At 37.1% G+C, this 21834-nt stretch overlaps 1 protein-coding gene across 1 annotated transcript in view; it reads right to left on the bottom strand.

The window, feature by feature from the left end:
- Positions 1–594: 594 nt before the first annotated feature.
- Positions 595–21834, bottom strand: part of LOC150077971 (uncharacterized) — a 53490-nt gene continuing 32250 nt past the window's right edge. The window contains exons 3-5 of the mRNA XM_090384420.1: positions 2677–2784; positions 1260–1355; positions 595–765 (exon numbers count right to left, since the gene is read on the bottom strand). Of these exons, the coding sequence (XP_090240546.1) occupies positions 704–765; positions 1260–1355; positions 2677–2784 (266 nt within the window). The 3' untranslated portion in view covers positions 595–703. The remainder of the gene's footprint in view (positions 766–1259; positions 1356–2676; positions 2785–21834) is intronic.

The following is a 21834-nucleotide window of genomic DNA, read 5'->3' as shown; positions in this document are numbered from 1 at the left end:
TTCATTTGGAATGGCGCCGCATTAGTTTTTATTATTTTATACCGTTTAATTGCTATTAATCATAGCGGAAAACGAAAAATATTTTTGAACACCAAGTTTTAAATTAACTGCAAGAACAAAATCACTTGTATGTTTGTGGAATTTGTCATTGGCAAAAAAATCATTCTATCTCCAAGGGATGATTCAGTTTATTCTGTGACGCCGCTCCTTCTAAAGCAAAATTAAAACCCACTTACTGGTGTACCTCAGCAGAGACGATTGATGTATTTTTATTCGCAATACTACATTGTAATGTAATTAAAACTTTAGTTTAGTTTGCACTCCAAATACCAGTTTTTCATGGATAACAAAGTGTCAGTTTAAAATATTACTTCTCCCAAGTTTTATTTAATTTTTTAAACAGAAAATTTGATATTTAATTCTTAAAAAAATTTGGTGAATCATTCCAGTAGCACGAATATTCCACTTATTGGGAAAGGTCTTGAAACTTTCCATATTTACGGTAGCAGGCAGGTTACATATTAATTTAAAAAAAATCAAATAAACACAAACTCATGCGAAAGTATTTTTATTTAATTCTTAACAATTCATTCTCTCCAGATAGGAGTAAAAAATAATGATTAAGATTATCAATGCAGATGCATCCACTTTTGGATACTCGATTTAATCATAATATTAAAATCAGTGCAAATGAAAGAAATGTCTAAGTTTTGTCTTCATCCAAATTCACATCCGATGCATTTCTTTGGGATATCCATTGTAGTCCTATAATTAAAAAAAAAAAACACCAGAAAAGATATTCGAGTAAGTATATAATTTGTCAAAAACAAGTAAATAAATGATAATCTGCTATTACTGCACAGTTCGTAATTCTGTGGTATGCAGTGTCCATTGAAATATCATGAATCCATCTGACGAACGATTGAGGAGTAACTTTTCTTGTTGTTTGTACAACTTTTTAGGTGCTACCCATTAACCGCTGTTGCGAATTTTATTACTGGGATGCACTGCAGAGAGAATATGTCGGCAGGGCATCTTAGAGACAAACAGGCTCTATCTCTGATGTTCGGTGACCTGGTATAAGGTACGTACTGGATATTAAACACCTGTTATTAATTCCCATTTGTTCCACCTTATCAATAGATCGTTGGTGATATTTCAATGTCCACTGAGTACAGAATTATTATGAACCGTCTTTATACGGATTGATTATTCTATTACTCGGCACGGTAATATAAAATGTTCCTTACATCACTTACCACTCAACACACGATTGGAAATAGAATATTGGTTAGACCAGGTATGAGCACTGGCAAGCCTGAAATTCCTAAGACATCTACAGCTAACGTCAATGCCTGTAAAAAGTGAATTCTCTTTAAATGACTTTAACAAGAATTACAGATGGATAATATCGTGTATTTTTAATGAGAAAAAAGCCTTGAATTGAATTAAAAATATTGAACTATTTAACTTAAAAGCGCAGAGAGAGAGAGAGAGAGAGAGAGAGATTAATTAATGGGAACTAGTTATTTACATCGCAGACGTCAGGAATTGGAATCTCAGCTGATAATGTGCAGGGACAGTCAGGCGAAAGACACAATTTTAAATTAACGATATTCCCCGTACTTAGAGTCACTTGTGCGCTTCTAATTAATCTTAAATTCAGAAGATCTGAAAAGTAAAATTGAGTTAAATTCAGAAACAATATCCCCATCTATATATATATGTATATATATATATATATATATATATATATATATCGTAATACAATATGTGCCCGTATATGTATATGCATCATGAAAGCAAAATCGAAAATTGAATTCTTAAAACTGCATTATCTAAAGAATATATAAACTAGAAACATAAATTAAAACTATAATTGTTTGTGAAATTTTCATTTCTTTATACTGTAGGCAAGGCAAACGGCATCCTGGAAAACAGCAAAAGCATTTAATTTAACCTGAATTTCAAATACAACCAGTTGTACAATTAAATACATATATTTTTTTTTTTTTTTTATCAAGTTTTCTTTTCAGTCATGAAAACACAATCGTCTTCCACAGGTGTAATACTTTTAAACTGACACCCTTTATCTGCTGAAGTGGTCGAAATTTTTCTCGATTTTCGATCACAGCTTTATAAACAAGAAATATCCGTGCAGCTGAACTGTCCCTAACCCGACACTGTTGCCATAAGAAGGCGCCGCCTTCTTACAAACGCCTATCGTTTACTTTTTATATATTTTTTTATTTTATTATATTCATTGTATTTATTATTATCTTATTTATTTCATTTTGGTGTGTGTTGTTAAGGCAATAAGACCTGCAGAACAGACGTCATCAAGTTCGACCACAATACATCCGTATTTGCGGCCCACCTCTTCATGGTCTAGAAGGACGCTGGTCTGGATTTCCACGTGTTCTCTTGCCTACTGGCAAATTGGCAAGAAAGAGTTTATTCTCTCTGACCATTCTGCCACCTAAACAATGCAAAAACACAAACACACTGAACAAATATAACACGACACACATTTCCGGCCTTTTATGGAGTTCTCTGTTCTGTTTTACAGTGTTCTGCGTCAGACTGTAAAAAGACGGAATTCAAGTGGCGTTCGGGTGCCGCTCTTCGTAAGATAGTATACATGTCTACATTGTTACAAATCGTAGCATTACTTACTTAACTTAATGCAAAGGGTGGCATTACTTCCCGGAATCGCTCTGCAGTTCTGGTCCCGCAAGATTGAGCAATTATTAAGCCTTATGTCCACGTCAAGTAATTGACCATCTGCAATTTAAAATAAACAAAGTCAATCCTGAAAAGTTTACAACAATAAATGTCAGATTTGAATGAAGGACATTTAAAATAATAATTCACAAACAGACAAATTTAAAAAATTATACTTTTTATAACAAAACATTTACTCGAAATATCCAGTAAGGCTAATGCAAGAGCTGGCAACAGTTTTGCAATTTTTCTGCACAGCCAATTCGCATGACAAAAAAGGATATAAGAGAAGTCCTTAAACCAAGTGAGTCCAAATTTTATTTATTTTATTTATTATTTGGGAGGGAGAGAAGAGAGAAAAATAGCTAAATTGCCAAAAGCCTTTAGTGGCATATAACATTGTATTTTATTTTTATTGATAAACCATCATATTAATTTAATGTTCTAAATTTACTAATTAAACACCAAAACCCAACACTGCTATTCGATAACACAAATTACGTTCTTATTTAACGTTGAATTAATAAAATTTTAAATATTGATGGAACATTCTTAATATCATAAAAAGTAAAAGAAATAAAAAGGACAAATTAATTAAAAGTATCTTTTAAGATTCAACAAGAAATTGCATTTTAGGACATGCTGGTTGGATCTCGAATTGGAGGAGTGTAAAATAAATAAGACGTAAGGGGCAGCTGGCTTCCTATATGGCCATGGGCAGCACGCTATGAATGAATGGGGACCAATGGGTATAATGCAACAATCGCTTTACTAAAGTAAAGATTCATCTTACAGTTCGTGCCATCGCTGTTAGAAACACTGACCTCAGGAGACTAGGTGAAACACAGACATGTTTGAATCGCGTCAATGACACGATGAACTTGTATAAACTTTTGCAGTTGAGGTGCACGTTTTAGGAATACAGAGCAAATTATTTCTTCAACAGAAACTAAGGTTTTTCGTCAGATAAAAGAGACAAATCGGCCAAAGAACATTCGCAATAATCCGAATATATACAGATGGGCGAATCAGATAACTCTTTTAGTATCACGAAAAATAAGAATTTTTTTTTTGTCTTTTAGGTCCATCACTTACCGACGGGTATGCATCCCACAGCAAGCACCGTGGCCAGGACAGCGAAAACAACGACTGCATTCATACCTGGTAGTTTTGTCAGGGAAACGTCGAATTGGTGACTCTAGGGAGATGCTTCTGGTTAAGGCAGTCAAAATTTATAGCTAAAACGGTCGCACTTGACCAATAGGATTGGCACAGTTGTGTTTCGATATTTACGTCAGAAATTTGATAGCGTCACCATCGACGATGAACTATTATTTAAAAGATTTCCTAAATGATTTAAAACCTCATGATAGACATTTACATTAAGCTGGAGGGGGTGGAAGAATTTCCCAATATCCGCTTTCACCTTTCAGAGAAATTGAGAGAGAAATGAAACGATATCCTAACGAGATCCGACATGATTCTTCCCACGAATAAAGTCGGATCTAGGATAAATAAATAAGTATTTATTTATATATTCAAGTTGTATGAATTCAGACCGATACTGCATTACGCTTTAGTGGAGTAGCTAAACCAAAAAAAAAAAAAAAAAAAAAACTGCATGAAATACATTGTAAATAAAAGTGTGGTATATGCAGCATAAATTACATAAAAAATATACAATGAATATACATTATAGCAGTAAGTGGTTTGAGATGAGGGCTATTTCTGGCTGGCTGCCAAAGGAGAGGGTGTCTGTTGCATAGATTACGTCTAACAAGTTAGTGCCTCCGGTAGGAGCAAAATTCTGCAGAATAGGACCTACTGAAGCCAGACTGGTGGATTACAATCTGCGAAGAACTGTGTTGGCCTGAGCTAATACTGCAGTCTCCAAACACAACTAATTTTGATTTTATTTGTCATTTATTAATGATCCAGTTGGAGACTTGTAGTATAGTGTTCTCAAGCGAGGATTTTGGGAATGTAGACTCTGCACACGTCGAGTCTCTTGCCTTGGACGCTGAGTGAGATCCTTGCATTTTCAAACAGTTCTTGTTTCAGTCGTGAGCTAGTCAGTGAAAATTTTTGTGTATTGAAAAGGATGCCTACATCACCACCACCAATTTTCCGCTCTCTTGAGGCAAAAATTCCAGATAAGCATTTCAATTTAGTGTTCCAGACATTTCATGTAGTGGTGACGTCAGCATTCTTTTATTGTGCTCGGGAACTTAAAATTTCCAATACTGCCCTGTCCAGTCTTCCAATTAATTGAAATTTTGCTGATCACTGTACTGTAATAGCCTATTCAACAGAATTAGTCCTTCCAACTCATTCCTACAACACAGGGAAAAGGGCGACTTTTATATGTAAAGTGTTGTGTATGTTGATGTCAAGCGGCACCAGGAGTTTCCTCCCCATCTCCGCGTTGCTTTCATTGTGGGTGTGCCAGTTTGCTGGGAAAGCCAGATATTTAAAAGTATATGGATCTTGAATTTGTGTAGTGTCGTGTATCGCTGTTCATCTGGTCATTTAGCCGTTGGACCCCTACTGAGGCAGAACGTTGCCCCACTTTCGCCCCGTGGAGGCAGACCAGGAACCCAGTAGACAGATTTTCTAGCAGGTCCTTTCGCTTACTTTCCTGAGATTTCGGCGACAAGGACTTCAAAAGAATAAAAAAATAATAATAAATAAAAAATAATAGTAAATAAAAAAAACGAATTTGAATTTGCATGCATGTGTCATCGATTGTTGGGGTATCACTTAGAATGAACCAGCCGAAACTGGGCGAAACTATACTTTGAGCGAAATTTGATATGGTGGTAGATGGCTTCTAAGTGTTGTTTATTGGTGCTTTCCACCGGTAAGTTTCGTCCTCTGTATGTAATCGACTTTCTAGCACAAACCTTCCCGTCTAAAACACGTTCTCGATTTTATTTATTAACTTTTTTTTCCGTTCTTGCAAAGACTCGCCATTTTTTCTCCCTTGCATTGTCTGATTAATTTTGTGGAATGGCAACAACGCCCTACAACCATTAAAATTTGGAAATATTGCAGGTTTCAACTGATAATGTTGACTTACAAATTTCAACTGATAACGTTAACTTACAAATTTCAACTGATAACGTTGACTTACAAATTTCAACTGATAATGTTGAAAGTTCAGACACGCATCTGGTAGGTGAAAGCCATCTTTAAATTACGTTTCATTATTTAGAACCGTTTCTATGGGCTGCACAGTGGGAACTTTGAAGACTGAGCAACCTATTTTATTTCTTATCGTGTTCTTACTGTTTTTACTGGAATGGAAATGTCAGAGGATTAAAAAGCTAAATGTTTTAATAAAACTGAAATATTCAACTGCTAGAGGTGCACAAAATTAAGTCGACAATCAGTGGCTAAAGACGGTTGGTCTACATAGACGAGGATTTTCCCTTCCCTTGCAGAATTTTCAACCTATAGAATTACAGATGGAAGAATAACCTTCCATCAGTTATGCAGCAGAATGTCATTCTCATATATTGCAGTGCGGATTAGCAACATGTCATTTAAGGCAACTTCGGAACTACCAGACAACATCTCAGAAGTTACACCTGTCAGCGTTTATGGGCATGCATTCTCCCGCAATCTATCGGTAGTTCGTCTAAACTTCATTCTACGAAAAAAATGATCAGCCTATGTACAATTCCATTCACATCCGCTGACGGAATAACTTTTAAAGTAGTTTATACGGTACCAAATTCATATTATACAAACACATTCTGTCGTACAAAAGCTAGTTATTTCAGAACAGATCGAATCAAGAACAGAAATAATTTGTAATGTTATGTTTAAAAGAGAATGTGAATAACTCGGAATTGTCCAAGATATCCTTGAGAAGCAACATCATTTACTGCACTAGGAATAAGACGTATGGCATCCTAATACTTTTTATTAGGAAATGTATATGAATTGAATTGCAATTTATATGTCTGCTTTCATTCTTCAATATTTAATAAATAAATACCTATTCAAAATTAGCTAAGCGAACTGCATTCTGGTGTTGATTCAATGTAAGTTCATGAAAAACTTATGACCAGCAGATATGTATTTAATCTGTGGGAAACATAATGCAATTAAAAATTAAATCATTTTTAAGATGTATTTAATTTTCGAAATTACTTATAATTGGTTTTTCTTTCACGTTCATATGATTGTTCTAATAATGAATGAACTAATTTTCTCTTGTTTTAAATTTAAAAAAAAAACTTCACTTTTCTTCCATTTTCCGTGCATCATATGACCATTTCTAATATTAATGAGTACGAACTACCATTCGAATTATTTACGTTGTTTAAATATTGATGCTTTATGAAATTTTACGTCAAGATTTTTAAAAATGAATTTAACTGGCCAACAGGACATAACCTAAGTAGGATTAAGTCGCCATCTAGCCACCTAATCGCCAATGGCAACTTACATGCAGCTTTCTTCCTATGTGTGTTATCTATTCTCCCTTAGAGGGATGTCCCTTTTGGGAAAATGCATTTGCCTTCATACCCAAATTTCTAGCTTGTCTCTGGCTACTTTAACTACTCGCCCTAATCTATCGTGTTTTTTTTTTCTGTCTTTTTTTTTTTTTTTTCATTTTTTTGTTCTCTCCGTCCACGAAACTCAGAAATCCCTGGCCAAGACAAGCAAAAGTAAAATGGGTGGCTGGCTACATCCTAGTGGGCTGCGCTAGAAACATGGCCTGCCATCAGGGTTGCTATGTTTGTTATTTGGTTTTTAGGAGCATTCTCCGGGATATGCGGTGGTCATTCCCTAACATTTCCCCATCCTCCGTATTTGGTGGTGACGGGCTCGAACCCCGGTCTAATCAAGAAGCGTGTGCTACGCACTGCTGCTCCTTTCCACCTGGCTACGGAGGCGCCTTGCCATATTCCAGATTCCTGAAGCCAAATTCCAGAACACAACAGAACCCAACACCATCCTACACATTCAACTTAAACATAGCCTCCCCTAACGAGGAGCACTTGTTACGTCTTCTTCTTCTCTTGGTAAGAGGACAGAACCGCTGGTTGCTTTCGGAAAAATGCATTACTACAAAAAGAATTATCCCAGATGTTTCTTTTCGACTAAACGTTTTGTCATTTACAGTAGCACTGTTTTTTTTAAAGCATACATATGGATTAGAAGTGGAAAACAACACGTGGAGCCTGACCTTAACACTATGCCCATTATTTAAGGAGTTTCAGGAGATAGCAAACATTACAAGAAGAGCTGTCCAAGTCGAAAAGTGCAACGTCAACCAGAATAGACCGCAGTCTGGCTCTAACAGAAAGAGGAACCCTACGATATGTTGTCATCAACTGTAGTTTAAGTTTGTTGCGTTCACACGGCAAAGCATTTTTTACGAAGGCTCAATACCCATGGACTGTAGGCAGGCAGCAACACATTTGTATCCCGAACCACCGCAGAGTTGTCAAAATTGGTGTGATGATAAATGAGGTACAGTTCTGTTCTCTAGTTAGTCCAGTTTTAGCCTTTTAACAGATTTTGCGGTTATTTCATCTTCATACAAGAAAGGTTTTGCTGCTGTTGTTGTTGCTGTTGTTGTTGCAGGGGTTAGGAGTATCAGCGAATATTAGCTATAAATTGTGTATGTTCTGATGCCGAGTTTCTGTTTTGTTAGACGAAAAACAGAGTTTGTAAGAGAAAAAGCGTGGTACCCTGGTTCTAGACCAATTATCACACTCACATTGTGAAAAAACCCCTAAAATTTCATCTCGTCATCGGCAGGACTGAAACTAAAGGTCTTTTCCTACCAATTGAGCTACCCACCAGGTCGATAACGAGAAATGCTGTTCCATTCCTCCAATATCACAGAAAAGGACACTTAAGGTGGAGAAGATGTACACATGTGGGCTGATTCCCGAACCTCATGTCCGACATTTTAGGGGAGCGGTTGATCCACATTTTTTTTTTTTTTTATGCATTGCAATGCCGCTGATTGTAAATCTAAAGTGAGGGAACAACATGTTGAAGCTGTACATATCCAACGATTGCCGTGGGGAGAAGGATCACCAGATTTTACTCCAATCGAAGATTTGTGGGACGCCCTTCAGCGTCGCATTGCCAGCCGACAGCCAAGTCCTCAGTCACTTGGTGAGCTAAGATCTGCGCCGCTCGATGAATGGGATTTGTTGGCACAGAATCATTTAGAGACCCTTAAATTTCACTGCTTTCACGCTTGATTAGCCGTTGGAGATCATCATAAGACGCAGTGATATCATGTGACCCTTTTTTCGAGCATCGTGTATCGACTTCTGTAATCTTATCTTTTCTGCAATTCTTCTACTCATATAAATTTATTGCTGCTTCCTCATTTCATCGTTTGCTTACGGTACTCCACCATAACAAATTTTCTCTTGTTTCAAGAGAAGCTGAAAGATTTACGCTACTACGTGATTTGTTAATTTTGTCGAATTATAGTGCTATACGGCTATATGTATTGACGTGTCATAATTGAACTGGGCCCCATTCCTGAGAACCCAATATAACCTCTTCATTACTGAGGTGCGTTCTGTGAATTTCAAGCTGATAGAAGATCAGGAAGTTGATTGAGGCAATAAATTTTAAACCTTTAAAGACAATAAGCTGCTTCTCTAACTGGTATATTTTCGGTAAGACCGATTTAAAGGTTGTGGAGAGGTCATGGTTAACTTTGTTATGCCATTCTAACACCAGTGTTCGCTAATGTGGAATTTAATCAAACATTTCGGTGGAGCATAGGAATAAGTAACGATATCAAGTGGCGTTATGCACGATGCATGTAATGGAAAACCTAGATTAGGGTCTTAATCCCAGTTTTCTCTTGATTTTCACCACATTTCGCTAAAAAGAACCAAACACGTTTCGTTTCTGTTTGCACTGTCATGCTGATCCAAAATGAACTCTTCATTCTGTAGGAACAGTAAGCCTGGAATGCTTTATAAATTTGGCATTATTACCATTAGCTAAACCTCCTGTAAATTCTGAAGAGCGAAAATATAAACACTATCTTTACTGTTACAGGCATATATCATTTGTAATTCCAATGAAACGGATTGTGCTTAGGCTTTACCTCATTCATTTTCCTCAATCCATGCAACATTTATACACCTCAAGCATATCTCCCCTTAGATATCTAGTTGTCAAGGATAAAATGCATTTATTCACGAGCCGACCTAATATTCCTAATATAATTTTTAATTGAATTGTCAATGGTTAATAGGTTCACTTACTGAATATGGAGCCACTAATAAATGTATAGAATGTAAACGAGCATAACGTAACATGTTTTACGTATATAATAACCCTCCTCATATTTTTAATTGGGGGCGTATATTATATACGTAAATAATCTTCCACAGGAAAAAATCTAGGCTGTTTTTGTAAAACAGTGGGAGGATACAACATGAATATTCGCATGTAACGTTAGAATCTCAAATTGTATATCCAATACTGAACAACTGAATCCTCTGTATAACAATCTTCTCTAAAAACAGTTCCTCCTCGGAATACAATAGAATTTGAAAAGCCAAAATTTCTGACTGTTAATAAGCGATGAAGCTCACCACCTGCTATAAAATAAGTCACAAACAAAAACTACCAGGCTAATTGACATGGAATATATCATATATAAGAGTCTACAAATGAGTTTCCACTATATCTATCATATATTGATATTAGTATTAATTTTATTATTACTATTGGAAAGACCAAATGATGAGACGTGTAATTTTCCTGTATCAGCGAAAATAAAATAACAATAATAATATTAAATAAATTCATGCTCTTCCCATTTCCACAGTATTTAGTTTAGCCACTTTTTCCTCAGCTATATTGATAGGCAACTTTTTCCAACTTTCAACGACCTGCTCTCCATTGATGAACACCTTAGGATTAAAGTCTTCTCTTACTTACTACGTAAGATTTTATATTTGTGTTCTCCTCGTTCTTGTCTCACCTACGAATATGCCTACCTCATTCCTTTTCCTCAATCCCTGCAGCGTTTGTACATCTAAAGCATATTTTCCCTTAGAAGATCTAGTTGTCAAACTTTGCAATGTCACCTTCCAAGCTGTTCTTTTTAAGCCAATAAACTGGTGCTGCTCGTTGCCTCGAGAAAATCAGTGATTTATTAAAATATTTTTGTAATTGAACTACAGTATTCAGTAGTATCGAATTTCTTAGCAAATTTCTAAATATTTACATGTTTTCGGGACCTACCTAATCTTTACTTAGCACCTCTGAAGAATTCTGTTGGCTAGATTTCTTTTGAAACTCTCCATAGTGAATATTTTAAAATATCTCTTCACTCTCTGTTTTACCAACATCGCCACGAAGCAACGTTGCAGATTTTTAACAGTATTACTCACAGAGTTGTAACAAACAGAGTGGACACTCCCATAGACGACAATGCCAATTCCGTCTACATGTTAAAATGCATAGACAGCGGAGGCCCGACTTTCAGGGCATAGAAACAGGCCGGAACATTGCGAATTTCTTCGAAATGTTCCTGGCGCATTTTCTAAAGTTTTGTTATTGCGTTGGACAATATATGAATGCGCAGATTATTAGTATATAATTTTCATAATTTACTGTTATTCCAATCCAAAAAAAAAGAACTCTGAGAACGGCAGATGAATTGTAAACCATAACATAAGTAAAGGCTTCGGCCAGTTTATATCAATGTTTATGGTACCCGTGTTAGAACGTGAAATACGGTAGTTTAATCTTTCAGCGATTCGAGTCTCACGTTTTCACCACTTGATATTTTCCTTTTCCCCTCCTTTTCCTCCCCACTTATACTTTCAATCATTTCTCTGTTAAAATATGGAAATTTATTTGTTTTTACCTAAATAAAATTACATAATTAGTAATAAATTTTAATATTTTTATAAGTCATGGCCAAACAATGTAACCATGGAACATCCACAGTGTAGCTTAGAAGGTTAAGATACCATTCGCAATAGACATTAATAAATACAGACTTTTTATTAAGACTACCGGTGTAAATAATCAGGTGGCTAATTATATCAGGTTCAATACAGTTCTGTGAGTACAATGAGGCCAGTACACCTGTCTCAATCTATTGAAACCTTTTTATTCTCAATCACCTCAAACCGGTAGGGTTTACATGAAATTCTGTATTTATTAACGTTTATTGCAAATGGAACACATCACTCTCATCTCAACTTCCTTGCATTTTAGGCAATGTCTGCCCATTATATTTTTCAATATTACTTTTTTGACCTTAACTCCATAAATTTGCATCTGTCATTTTGACTGATCTCAACTGTTCTTTTCCTTTATTTATTTATTGTTTTATGTCTGGCATCCTATGAACACTGCATCGTTTACCAGCTAACGAGAGCCACTAATCCATTTTTTATATACTTCTCAGAAATACAAAGAATCTGGAATGAATGAAAAATTTGGAAGGCCATTTTCTGTGACTAAATTTTGACTGTTTTTTTTTTTTTTTTTGCTGGGTTAGTTATTTACTTTAACAAAAGGAATTCAGCATTCTTTCATTTAGATCACTATTTGAATTAGTATTACAATAACAAAAAAAAAAAATCACTTTAATTCATTTATGAAATGTCAAGTAATATATAAAATATATATATATAAAATATATATATATAATATATATATATAAAAAGGGCATGCTGATTTAATTCTTAAAATTAAAAGCAAGACTAAAGATTTATATGCCCAGTAAAAGAAACGAAAATAAATTCATTAATAATAAAAATAATAACCCAACAGAGGCCCAATAGAATCCAAACAGGCCTATCAGTTGAACCCCAACGATATACAAGATTATGACCAGCTGCATTACGAAGAAGATATCACACCACTTGAACAGCAAAAACATAATATCGAACGTAGTGTATAGTGTTAATTGTATGGTGCCAAAGATCCTAGCAACACTAGGTCTCCCAGAGAACCTACACAAGGAATTTCAGAAAAGTTGCAATTCTGAATACCTGTAGGACAGTCACAGTTCCTGGATTTACAGTAACACGACACATAAGAGCCACCCTGTGCAATTGGTAATAATACCCGTAGCGGGGTTGGATCTACCCAATCAGTAATAATGTACGAACAACAGTACTACTAATAATAAAGCACCGTGTCCCAGACCATAATCCAATCATTGATTTCATAATCTGTAGAGATAGCATCACATATTTTATGAAGTATTACACTGAGTGGGAAAAAAGGTTTAGAAATCACTTGGTAGATGATGACACTATGGGAAAGTTGCATTCTATAGCTTCAGCATCAAGAGCAATGTGTCTCTACATAACCGCCTACCAGCAATAAGTACACAGTGAACAGATATATACAAATAAACTGAGTTAGATAAATGGTTCAGACTTTACTTGATTGATAATGACATTGTGGTAACAGTGCATTATATGGCTCCGGTGCCACAAGCGCAATGTGACCCTTCATGACAACAATAGTGCTCCCAGAGAACACATACAGACATATACACTGAGTTGAATGAAAGGTTTAGACTTCACTTGATTATTAATGACAATGTCGAAATGGGATTATCACGTCCCTATCTCTACTTGCAAAAGTTCGATAGAACATCGATGGGATACCATGGGCCTTCCTTGCAACCTGTTAAAAATGCTCGGAGAATTTCATGTCTGACCATATCGAAACACCCAAGTCCCTTTCCTCCAGTACGGGTTTAGTTGAATTTCACCAAGCGAATAAGTTATTTTGGGATTACTGTTTCCCTGGTGTAATACCTTACACTTTGTTGGATTTTTTTTTTGGAATGGTCAGAAAAATTAATGCATAGCTGCCATTTTTCTGACCATTCCTGAAGTCTATCTAGGTCTCTCTGAAGAAGCTCAGCTTGACAGTGATCATTAACTATTCTACCAATTTTAACATCATCTGCAAATTTAGACATCACGCCCTCTATCCCTTCATCGATGTCGTTTATGAAAATTAAAAACAACAGTGGTCCTAATACTGATCCTTGGGGAACCTCACTTCTTACATCAACCCAATCTGAGGAACAGCCATTTATCACAACTCTCTGCCTCCTGCCCTGAAGCCATCCTGCTTATCCATTTAAGGAATTTCCCAATGATTCCAACCTGATCCAGCTTATAAAGCAACCGCTCATGTGGGACTAAGTCAAGCTCTTTGCTGAAAGCTAAATAAACAATGTCAAAATTATTCCCTAAATCCAGCTTGCGAGTGACCCTTTCAAAATAGCGGACCACATTTGTTGAATATGATTTTTCCTTTACAAAACCATGCTGAGTATCCATGAGAATTTCAATTCGATCCAAATGATCCTGAATTCCACCCTTGATCATTGCCTCCATGATTTTCCCTACCACTGAAGTCAGACTGACAGGTCGATAATTTCCTACTTCACTCTTAGAGCCATCCTTTTGTAGGGGAGATACATTGGCACTTTTTCAATCCAACGAAATCTCCCCAGAGTTTAGTGATGCTGGCAAAATTAACCTCAATTGTTCAATGTACTCACTTGCCGCCACCTTTAAGATTATAGGGTCATCATCATCATCATCAGCCATTTTCAATCCACTGCAGGATGAAGGCCTCTCCAGCAACTTTCCAGTTCCTTCTGTTTTGAGCCTTGGCCATCCATTTACTACTCAAAAACTCATGAATTTCATCTATCCATCTCCGCCTTTGTCTTCCAGGTTTTCTTCTAGCTCCTCTTGGGTACCATTCTGTTATTTTCTTAGTCCATCTGTCATCATGTCTTCGAGCTATGTGTCCTGCCCAAGACCATTTTAGTTCTTTAGTTTTGATAAGAATGTCCTTTACTTGAGTTTGCTGCCTAATCCATGTGTTTCTCTTCTTATCTAACAGTCTGATTCCCAATATAATTCGTTCCATTCTTCGCTGTGTAGTTCTTAGCTTCTCTTCCATTCTTCGCTGTGTAGTTCTTAGCTTCTCTTCCATTATTTTGGTGAGTGCCCAAGTTTCACTTCCATAAGTCATGGTGGGGAGTATACATTGATTCATTATTTTACGTTTCAGACAAACTGGGATATTGCTCTTCAGTATGTGACTATATTTCCTGAATGCTATCCATCCAAAATTTATTCTTCTCTTGACTTCCAGCCACTTATCATTATTACAGCTAATAACTTGCCCCAGATAAGTATATGACTCCACCTTTTCAATTACTGCTCCTTCAATCATTATTTCCCTTTCCGTGGCATACTTGTTCATCATTACTTTTGTTTTAGCCATATTCATCTTTAGTCCAAAATCCTTACTAACTGTGCATAACTGATTAAGATTTTCTTCTAATTCTTTGGGATCGTGGCTTATGACCACAATGTCATCTGCAAATCGTAAATGGTTTAGGTACTCTCCGTTCACATTGACTCCTTTCTGCGACCAGTCTAATCTTCTGAAAGCTTCCTCAAGGGCAGCAGTAAACAGCTTCGGAGATATTGTGTCTCCTTGTCGAACTCCTTTCTCGATTTTAAATTTGCTACTGTCTTTGTCTAGTCTAATAAAGGATGTAGCACTCTCATATATTTTCTTCAAAATCATAATATATGGAGTATCTATGCCTTGTCTTTCAAGTGCCCCAAACATTGCCTTATGCTGTATGGAGTCAAATGCCTTTTCATAATCCACGAATGCCAGGCATAATGGTGTTTTATATTCATTTGCTTTCTCCATTAGCTGTGATATTACGTGAAGGTGATCCATAGTTGAGAATCCTGTCCTAAAGCCAGCTTGCTCTTTCGGTTGATTCTCATCAAGTATTCTTTCTAATCTGTTAGTAATGACCCTTGTGAACAACTTGTAGATATGGGATAACAAGCTAATTGGTCTATAATTTCCAATTTCTGATTTATCTCCTTTCTTATGCAGCAAAACTATGATTGCATTATTCCACTGCATAGGCATCACACCTTTTCTAATGTACTTTGTGAAGAGCCTTGCCAGTTTTTCTGTTATGTCTCTTCCTCCCAATTCTAACAACTCTACAGTAACTTCATCTTCCCCCGGGACTTTCCGATTCTTCATTTTCTTCAATGCATGTTCTACCTTATCAGGAAGAATATCGGATATGTCGTATGTGTTGCTACTTTGCAATCCTTCTTCCCCACTGCTGGCATCATTCCTTCGCTCCTTGTATAATTCTCTATAGTAGTCTTCTGCTATTGGAATTATGCCTTCTCTGCTGTTTATAAGTACACCATCACTATTCTTCAGTTTCAGTATCATTTGTCTTTCTGTGTTCCTGCTCATGGCTGCTGATTTAAATCCTTTGTTTTCCCTTAATGCTTGTTCTACTTTTCTTGTGTTAAATCTTCTTATGTCCTCTCTGAGTCTCTTTCTAATGGCTTTGCATAACTCAGTATACTCAATTTTCTCCCTGTCAGTGTTTTTCTTGCTCTTCATTTGTCGTCTTTGGTTCATCATGACAAGTGTTTCTTGACTAATTTTTTCTTCTTTGGATTTCTGTTTCCCTATAGGTTTCTTGGGCTTTATCACTTTCAGAAGGTTGTAATATTCCTCGTCGATATCTTGGTCCTCAGCAGTCTGCAGAAGCTCAAACTTGTTCTTAAGTTCCAGTACATACTGCTTTTTCTCCTCCTCTGTTATTTCAAAGACCTTTGTATTATCTACTCGAGTCAGTTTTTTCCTTTCCTTTCCTACATCTATATCAAGTGTACCTCTTACCATTCTGTGATCACTTTCAACATTTACCTTATTCAGGACGATAACATCATTCACAATATATCTTCTGTTAGTGAAGATGAAGTCGATTTCATTAGTTGTTAATCCATTTGGACTCTTCCATGTCCACTTTCTGTTCACCCTTTTCTTGAAAAAAGTGTTCATTACTGACATTCCTTGAGATTCTGCAAATTCCATAAGTCTTTCACCTCTTTTATTTCTTTCACCAATTCCAAAATTTCCTATAGTTCCTCTTTCTGCGCTGTTTTGCCTTTTTCCAACCTTAGCATTGAAGTCCCCCATAATAATAGTGTAGTGGGTTTTCTGCTCATCTAGAAGACTCTCAATTTCAGTGTACATTTCTCAACCTCTTCATCATCACGGCTCGATGTTGGTGCATAAATCATCATAATCTTCAGTATTAGTCTTGAGTATTGAAATCTTGAAATCTAGAAATCTAGAGTATTAGTCTTGACACCCTTGGTGATGTACTTTTGAATTCCAAAATGTTGTTTTTAAAATCTTTATGGACCAGAAACCCAACTCCACCTTCACTCCTTTCACTGTTTCCATTGGTGTACAGCAGATTTCCACTTGATAAACTTATAAGTGATTCATTTCTTCTTCTTGTTTCAGCCAAACCGATGATATTCCAATTCACATTTTCTAATTCCTCTTCCAGCTCTAATATCCTGTCTTCACCGATGAGTGATCGATCGTACGTTATAACAGGCCAAGTTCAATTTCTGTGCATGGCAGCCTGGTCGTACCCAGAGATTCTTAGCACCCTCTGCCTCCACTCTGATCCTCTCGCTGCCGTAAGAGGGAGAGTGAAAGCTGCTGGGGACTGAGGGCCATTTGTATTGTTGTGCTCTCATTGCTGAAGGGTTTGGTCTTTTCCTCTTCACGCTGACCAGGCGTCTTGAAGAGAACCACTCTACACGTTCGTTGCCACCTAAGTGATGTAACAGGGCTTACCATCGAAAAGGTGTGCATGAGTGGATTTTAGGGAGGCAGGCCAACCGGACTTCTCCTAAATCTTCTGTAATAGAGAGATATTGGATCCATCAGTGTTTTAGGCTGAGTGTCTGATAACACACGGGACACCTGTTCCCCTCTAAGCCCCAGATTATAGGGTGTATTCCATCAACTCCAGGAGCCTTACTGGTCTGTAGGCTCGAAGGTTTTTTCATTATATAATCTTTCGAAATTTCAATATCATTAATTACCTATTTTTCAACTTCGCTCCCACAATTTCCCATTGCCACAGAAGGTTTTTCATTTGTAAATATTGATGCAAAATAACTGATGAGTTCATCTGCAACGGCAGCTGGTGTATTTAATACTAGCCCCTTTCCCTTACTTAAAGGTCCGATCTGGTTTGTCCTGCTCTTCTTGGCATTTATATATGTGAAGAATTCTTTATCCCCCCTCTTTGCTCTGTTTGCTAGTGATTTTTCATAAACTGCCTTTGCTTGTCGAACCTTTTCTGTGGCTGTATTATAGATCATCTTGTAGCTGTTATAATCTTCAATACTTTTTTATTGCTCTGTAACCTTTCCATGCCACCTTTTTCTGCTCAAGTAATGTGGCAACTTCACTGTTCATCCAATATGGAACCCTCATTGTGTAGTATTTTTAATGGTAAATACGCATTCAAGACATCTGTGATTAATGTTTTAAAAGCATACCACAATTCAACTGTGTTCATTCTCTGCGCGATATCTCCCCAGTTAATAGAGGCCATGTAGTATTTTAAGGCATTGTAATTTCCTTTTCTGAAATTAAAACCCATTCCTTTGCCTTTTACTGCTGCTACCTCTCTCTTCGTCATCCACTGTAGAACTCCGTGATCACTTCCTGCTACTGGTTCCTCTACTGTCAGGCCTGTTATGTCATCTAATTCATGGGTGATGATGAGGTCTAGGATGTTCTTTTCTCTAGTACAAAAATCTTTAATCTTTTCTCTAAATTTAAAAATTTTGTTCCCCACGTCGAATTTCCTTCCCATTTACTCCAATCAATTAGAGGCAAATTGAAATCACCCATAATAAGACATTGAAGCTTACGTGCCCGTTCCATTTGCATGTAGATGCTTTCGTCATAATCTTCACAATCATCTGGTCTGTAGATTACTCCTACTCGCATTATGCCTTTGTTTCCAACTATCTCACACCATACAGATGCTATGCTAGCAGGTGAAACATCTGAATCCGAGAAAGCTATCGTCGCACTCAGGCTGCTTCTGATAAGAAGCATTACGCCACCACCCCTTCTATCTACCGTATCCTTCCTAAATACATTATTCAAGCCGTACTGAAACTCATCATCACCAATTTCCGGGTGGCACCACGTCCGCGTTACTTGTTTTAACCAGCAGTTCGAATTCGCTCATTTTATTGACGACACTTCTAACATTACTGTATAAACAATTAAGACTTACTGTTCTTGTATATTTAACTATCCTAACACAACACTTGAAATTTTTTAGGCTCTTTTCCCTGGCATTAGCTATCCGCTCACTTGAAACGTTTTTGCCCTCAGAACATCTAGATAATTCGTCCAGTTGGGGTAACAGATAAGAACTCTTGAGGTATGTGCAAGAGTTACTTTGACCAATATTATCAGATAAACACGTGTCAGTATTACACATATCCCCACCCCCCGACCAGAAGTTTCCCTGAACCTTTAAGGTATCCTCAATAATACTGGCAAAAACTTTTGCACCACTTTTGTTTAAGTGTATCCCGTCTCTACAAAACAAATTCCTTCTAACTACATGTGTGGGCCATGCTAATAGAAATCCCGCCACCCTAAACCCTTGCAGAGTTCAAGTCTTGAGTTAATCCACAAGGATTTTAACATATAATTCCTCCTATCGTGTCTGTGCAGAATTGCAGACACATAGACATTATAGCCTAGCTCGCGGCATTTCCTTAGCATGATCCTGTATTTTTCCAACAAATCGTCAGATCGTGTACGTTTAATGTCATTAGTCCCCAGACGAATAACATTTTCTTTACCCCCTTAAAATCTGACAATCTGTTGGTGACATCATTAATAGTTGCTCTCGGCAGACATACCCGGGTTCAACTCCACCTATCCATATTACAAAAAATATTCCTCGTTTCTCTGACAATGGAGTCTCCTAATAAAACAAAGTCCTTTTGAACCAGAGTACTTGAACCTTAGTTTGCACTTGGTTTTTCTGTTTTGAAGCCCGAATCGGGTGTGCATCCCTTGGTAGATTGCTGGAGTCTTGAATCCCTGACGATATCCCGGATGCATTATTCTCGTGGGCAAGCACCCGTTTTTCCATCAGTGTACCAATTTGTAATTTAAGATCGGTGCACTCCTTACGTCGATCACAAAGAAAAGAATCCCCAGGTGAGCTATGATTAGCATTAGCATTAGCATTAGCAGCGGCATATGATGCAAGCAAGCAAGCTTATGCAGCGTCAGCCAAAAAAAAAAAAAAAAAACTTCCACTTCACCCTTCCGTGCGTTCGAAATACGTGTCCAGCTGAGCCTTAAACTTATTTAGGCTATCAACTTCCACAACAAGGGATGGAAGTCTGTTCCACCAACCAACTACCCTCTGGCTAAAGGCAAATTTCCACACATCTATCCTACCTTTGTCTTTCCTCAATTTGAATTTATGCCCTCTCAGGTGATTATTCTGAGCAAGAGGAAGAATCCCATCAGCATTGAGCATGCTCAAACCATTCAAGGCTTTACACACCTCTATCAGATCACCTCGCCGGTGCCTAGTCTCCAGGCAGTGCAATTTGCAAAACTTAAGCCTTTCTTCGTAAGAGCAACCCTTTGTTCCATTCACTTATCTTGCTTCCCTTCTCTGTACCCGTTCCAGCAGCTCTACATCCTTCTTGCAATGGGCCTCCAGACTTGTATACAGTACTGAAGTTGTGGCCTGACTATTGCCTTATACAAGGGAATAATCACCTCCCTATCCCTGCTAGAAAAATTCCTGTATATCATTGACAAGACACAATGAGCTTTCCTTGCAGCCCGTCTGCACTGCTGAGAGAACTTCATATCTGCCTACACAATTACCCCCAAGTCCTTTTCATTCTCTACCACTGTCAGTGTAGTACCACAGAGTTGATACGTTACTCTGGGGTTGCTGTTTCCCATATGTGGTACACTGTACTTTACATTTGTCAATGTTAAACTTCATTTGCTACCTCTCAGTCCATCTGCTCAACCTTTCCAGATCCTGTTGCAGCATAGCGTCAGTAGTGTCCTTAGCAACCCTGCCAACCTTTGTATCGTCTGCAAACTTGGACATTAAGCTTGATATACTATCATAAATATTATTTATAAATACAGAAACAATAACAGACCCAACACTGAACCCTGAGGGACTACACTAATAACATTAGTCCACGATGAACAGTGTCCATTGATTACTACTCTCTTTCTTCTCCCGCTCCAGACACCAGGTTGACCTGGGAAAACATTCCAGAGGTTCCACAACGGATTAAATCATGACTCACCCATAAATCGCCATCGGCTATTTCCTTAGTCACGATACCGTGTAACGTGTTTAAGGCAGAGCTCGTAACTACCATTATAAAATTAAATAAATATCAATGAAAGTTACATTTAAAAAATTATATATCTACTATTATTAAAATTAAACTGTTACAGGAAAACCTACAACAAAATAATCCAAAAAAATCTAAATAAATCAAATATAGAAAAGCACTAATCAACAGTAATCCAATCCACTTAACTGAGGAGCCCTGACGAAGCTCGTCCGCTCACCTCGAATGCCAACACTCGAACGGTTGAATTAATAAAATTTTAAACATTGCTGGAAGGTACTTAACACCATAAGAAATACAAAAAAAAAAATTAAAAGAACCAAATATCACTTAAAAAGTATATTTTTAAAATTCTCAAAATTTTCATTTTAGGACATGCTGGTTGGATGGCGATGAAGGGGCCAATAATAAATTCGGTGGTTCGGTGAAGGGGCCTAATCAATAATGATTCGGTGAAGGGGCCAATAATAAATTCGTAAAGGGTGTACTGTATAGCTTCCTATATGGCCATGGGCCGCATAGTATAAATGAATGGGTACCAAGGGGGATAAAACAACAAACGCTTTACTGAGCAAAGATTGATCTTACAGTTAGTCTTCACTTAGTATGTGCTGGTAGCACAGTGTTAAAAACATCGACCTCAACTTCACAAAGTGAAGAAGTCCGCGTTTGAATCCCGTCAATGATAACATTAACATTAATAGACTTCTTTAGTCCATGGTTGAAGCAGCAGGATTTATTCGTAGAGAGAAAGATTTTTTTTTTATATCCGAAACTCAGGAAACGAAATTTCCCATCGTTG

Source organism: Mastigoproctus giganteus, chromosome 11, assembly GCF_048544385.1.
Source record: "Mastigoproctus giganteus isolate SK-2022 chromosome 11, ASM4854438v1, whole genome shotgun sequence".
NCBI classification, from domain to species: domain Eukaryota; kingdom Metazoa; phylum Arthropoda; class Arachnida; order Uropygi; family Thelyphonidae; genus Mastigoproctus; species Mastigoproctus giganteus.
This window is presented reverse-complemented; position numbering and strand designations above follow the sequence as displayed.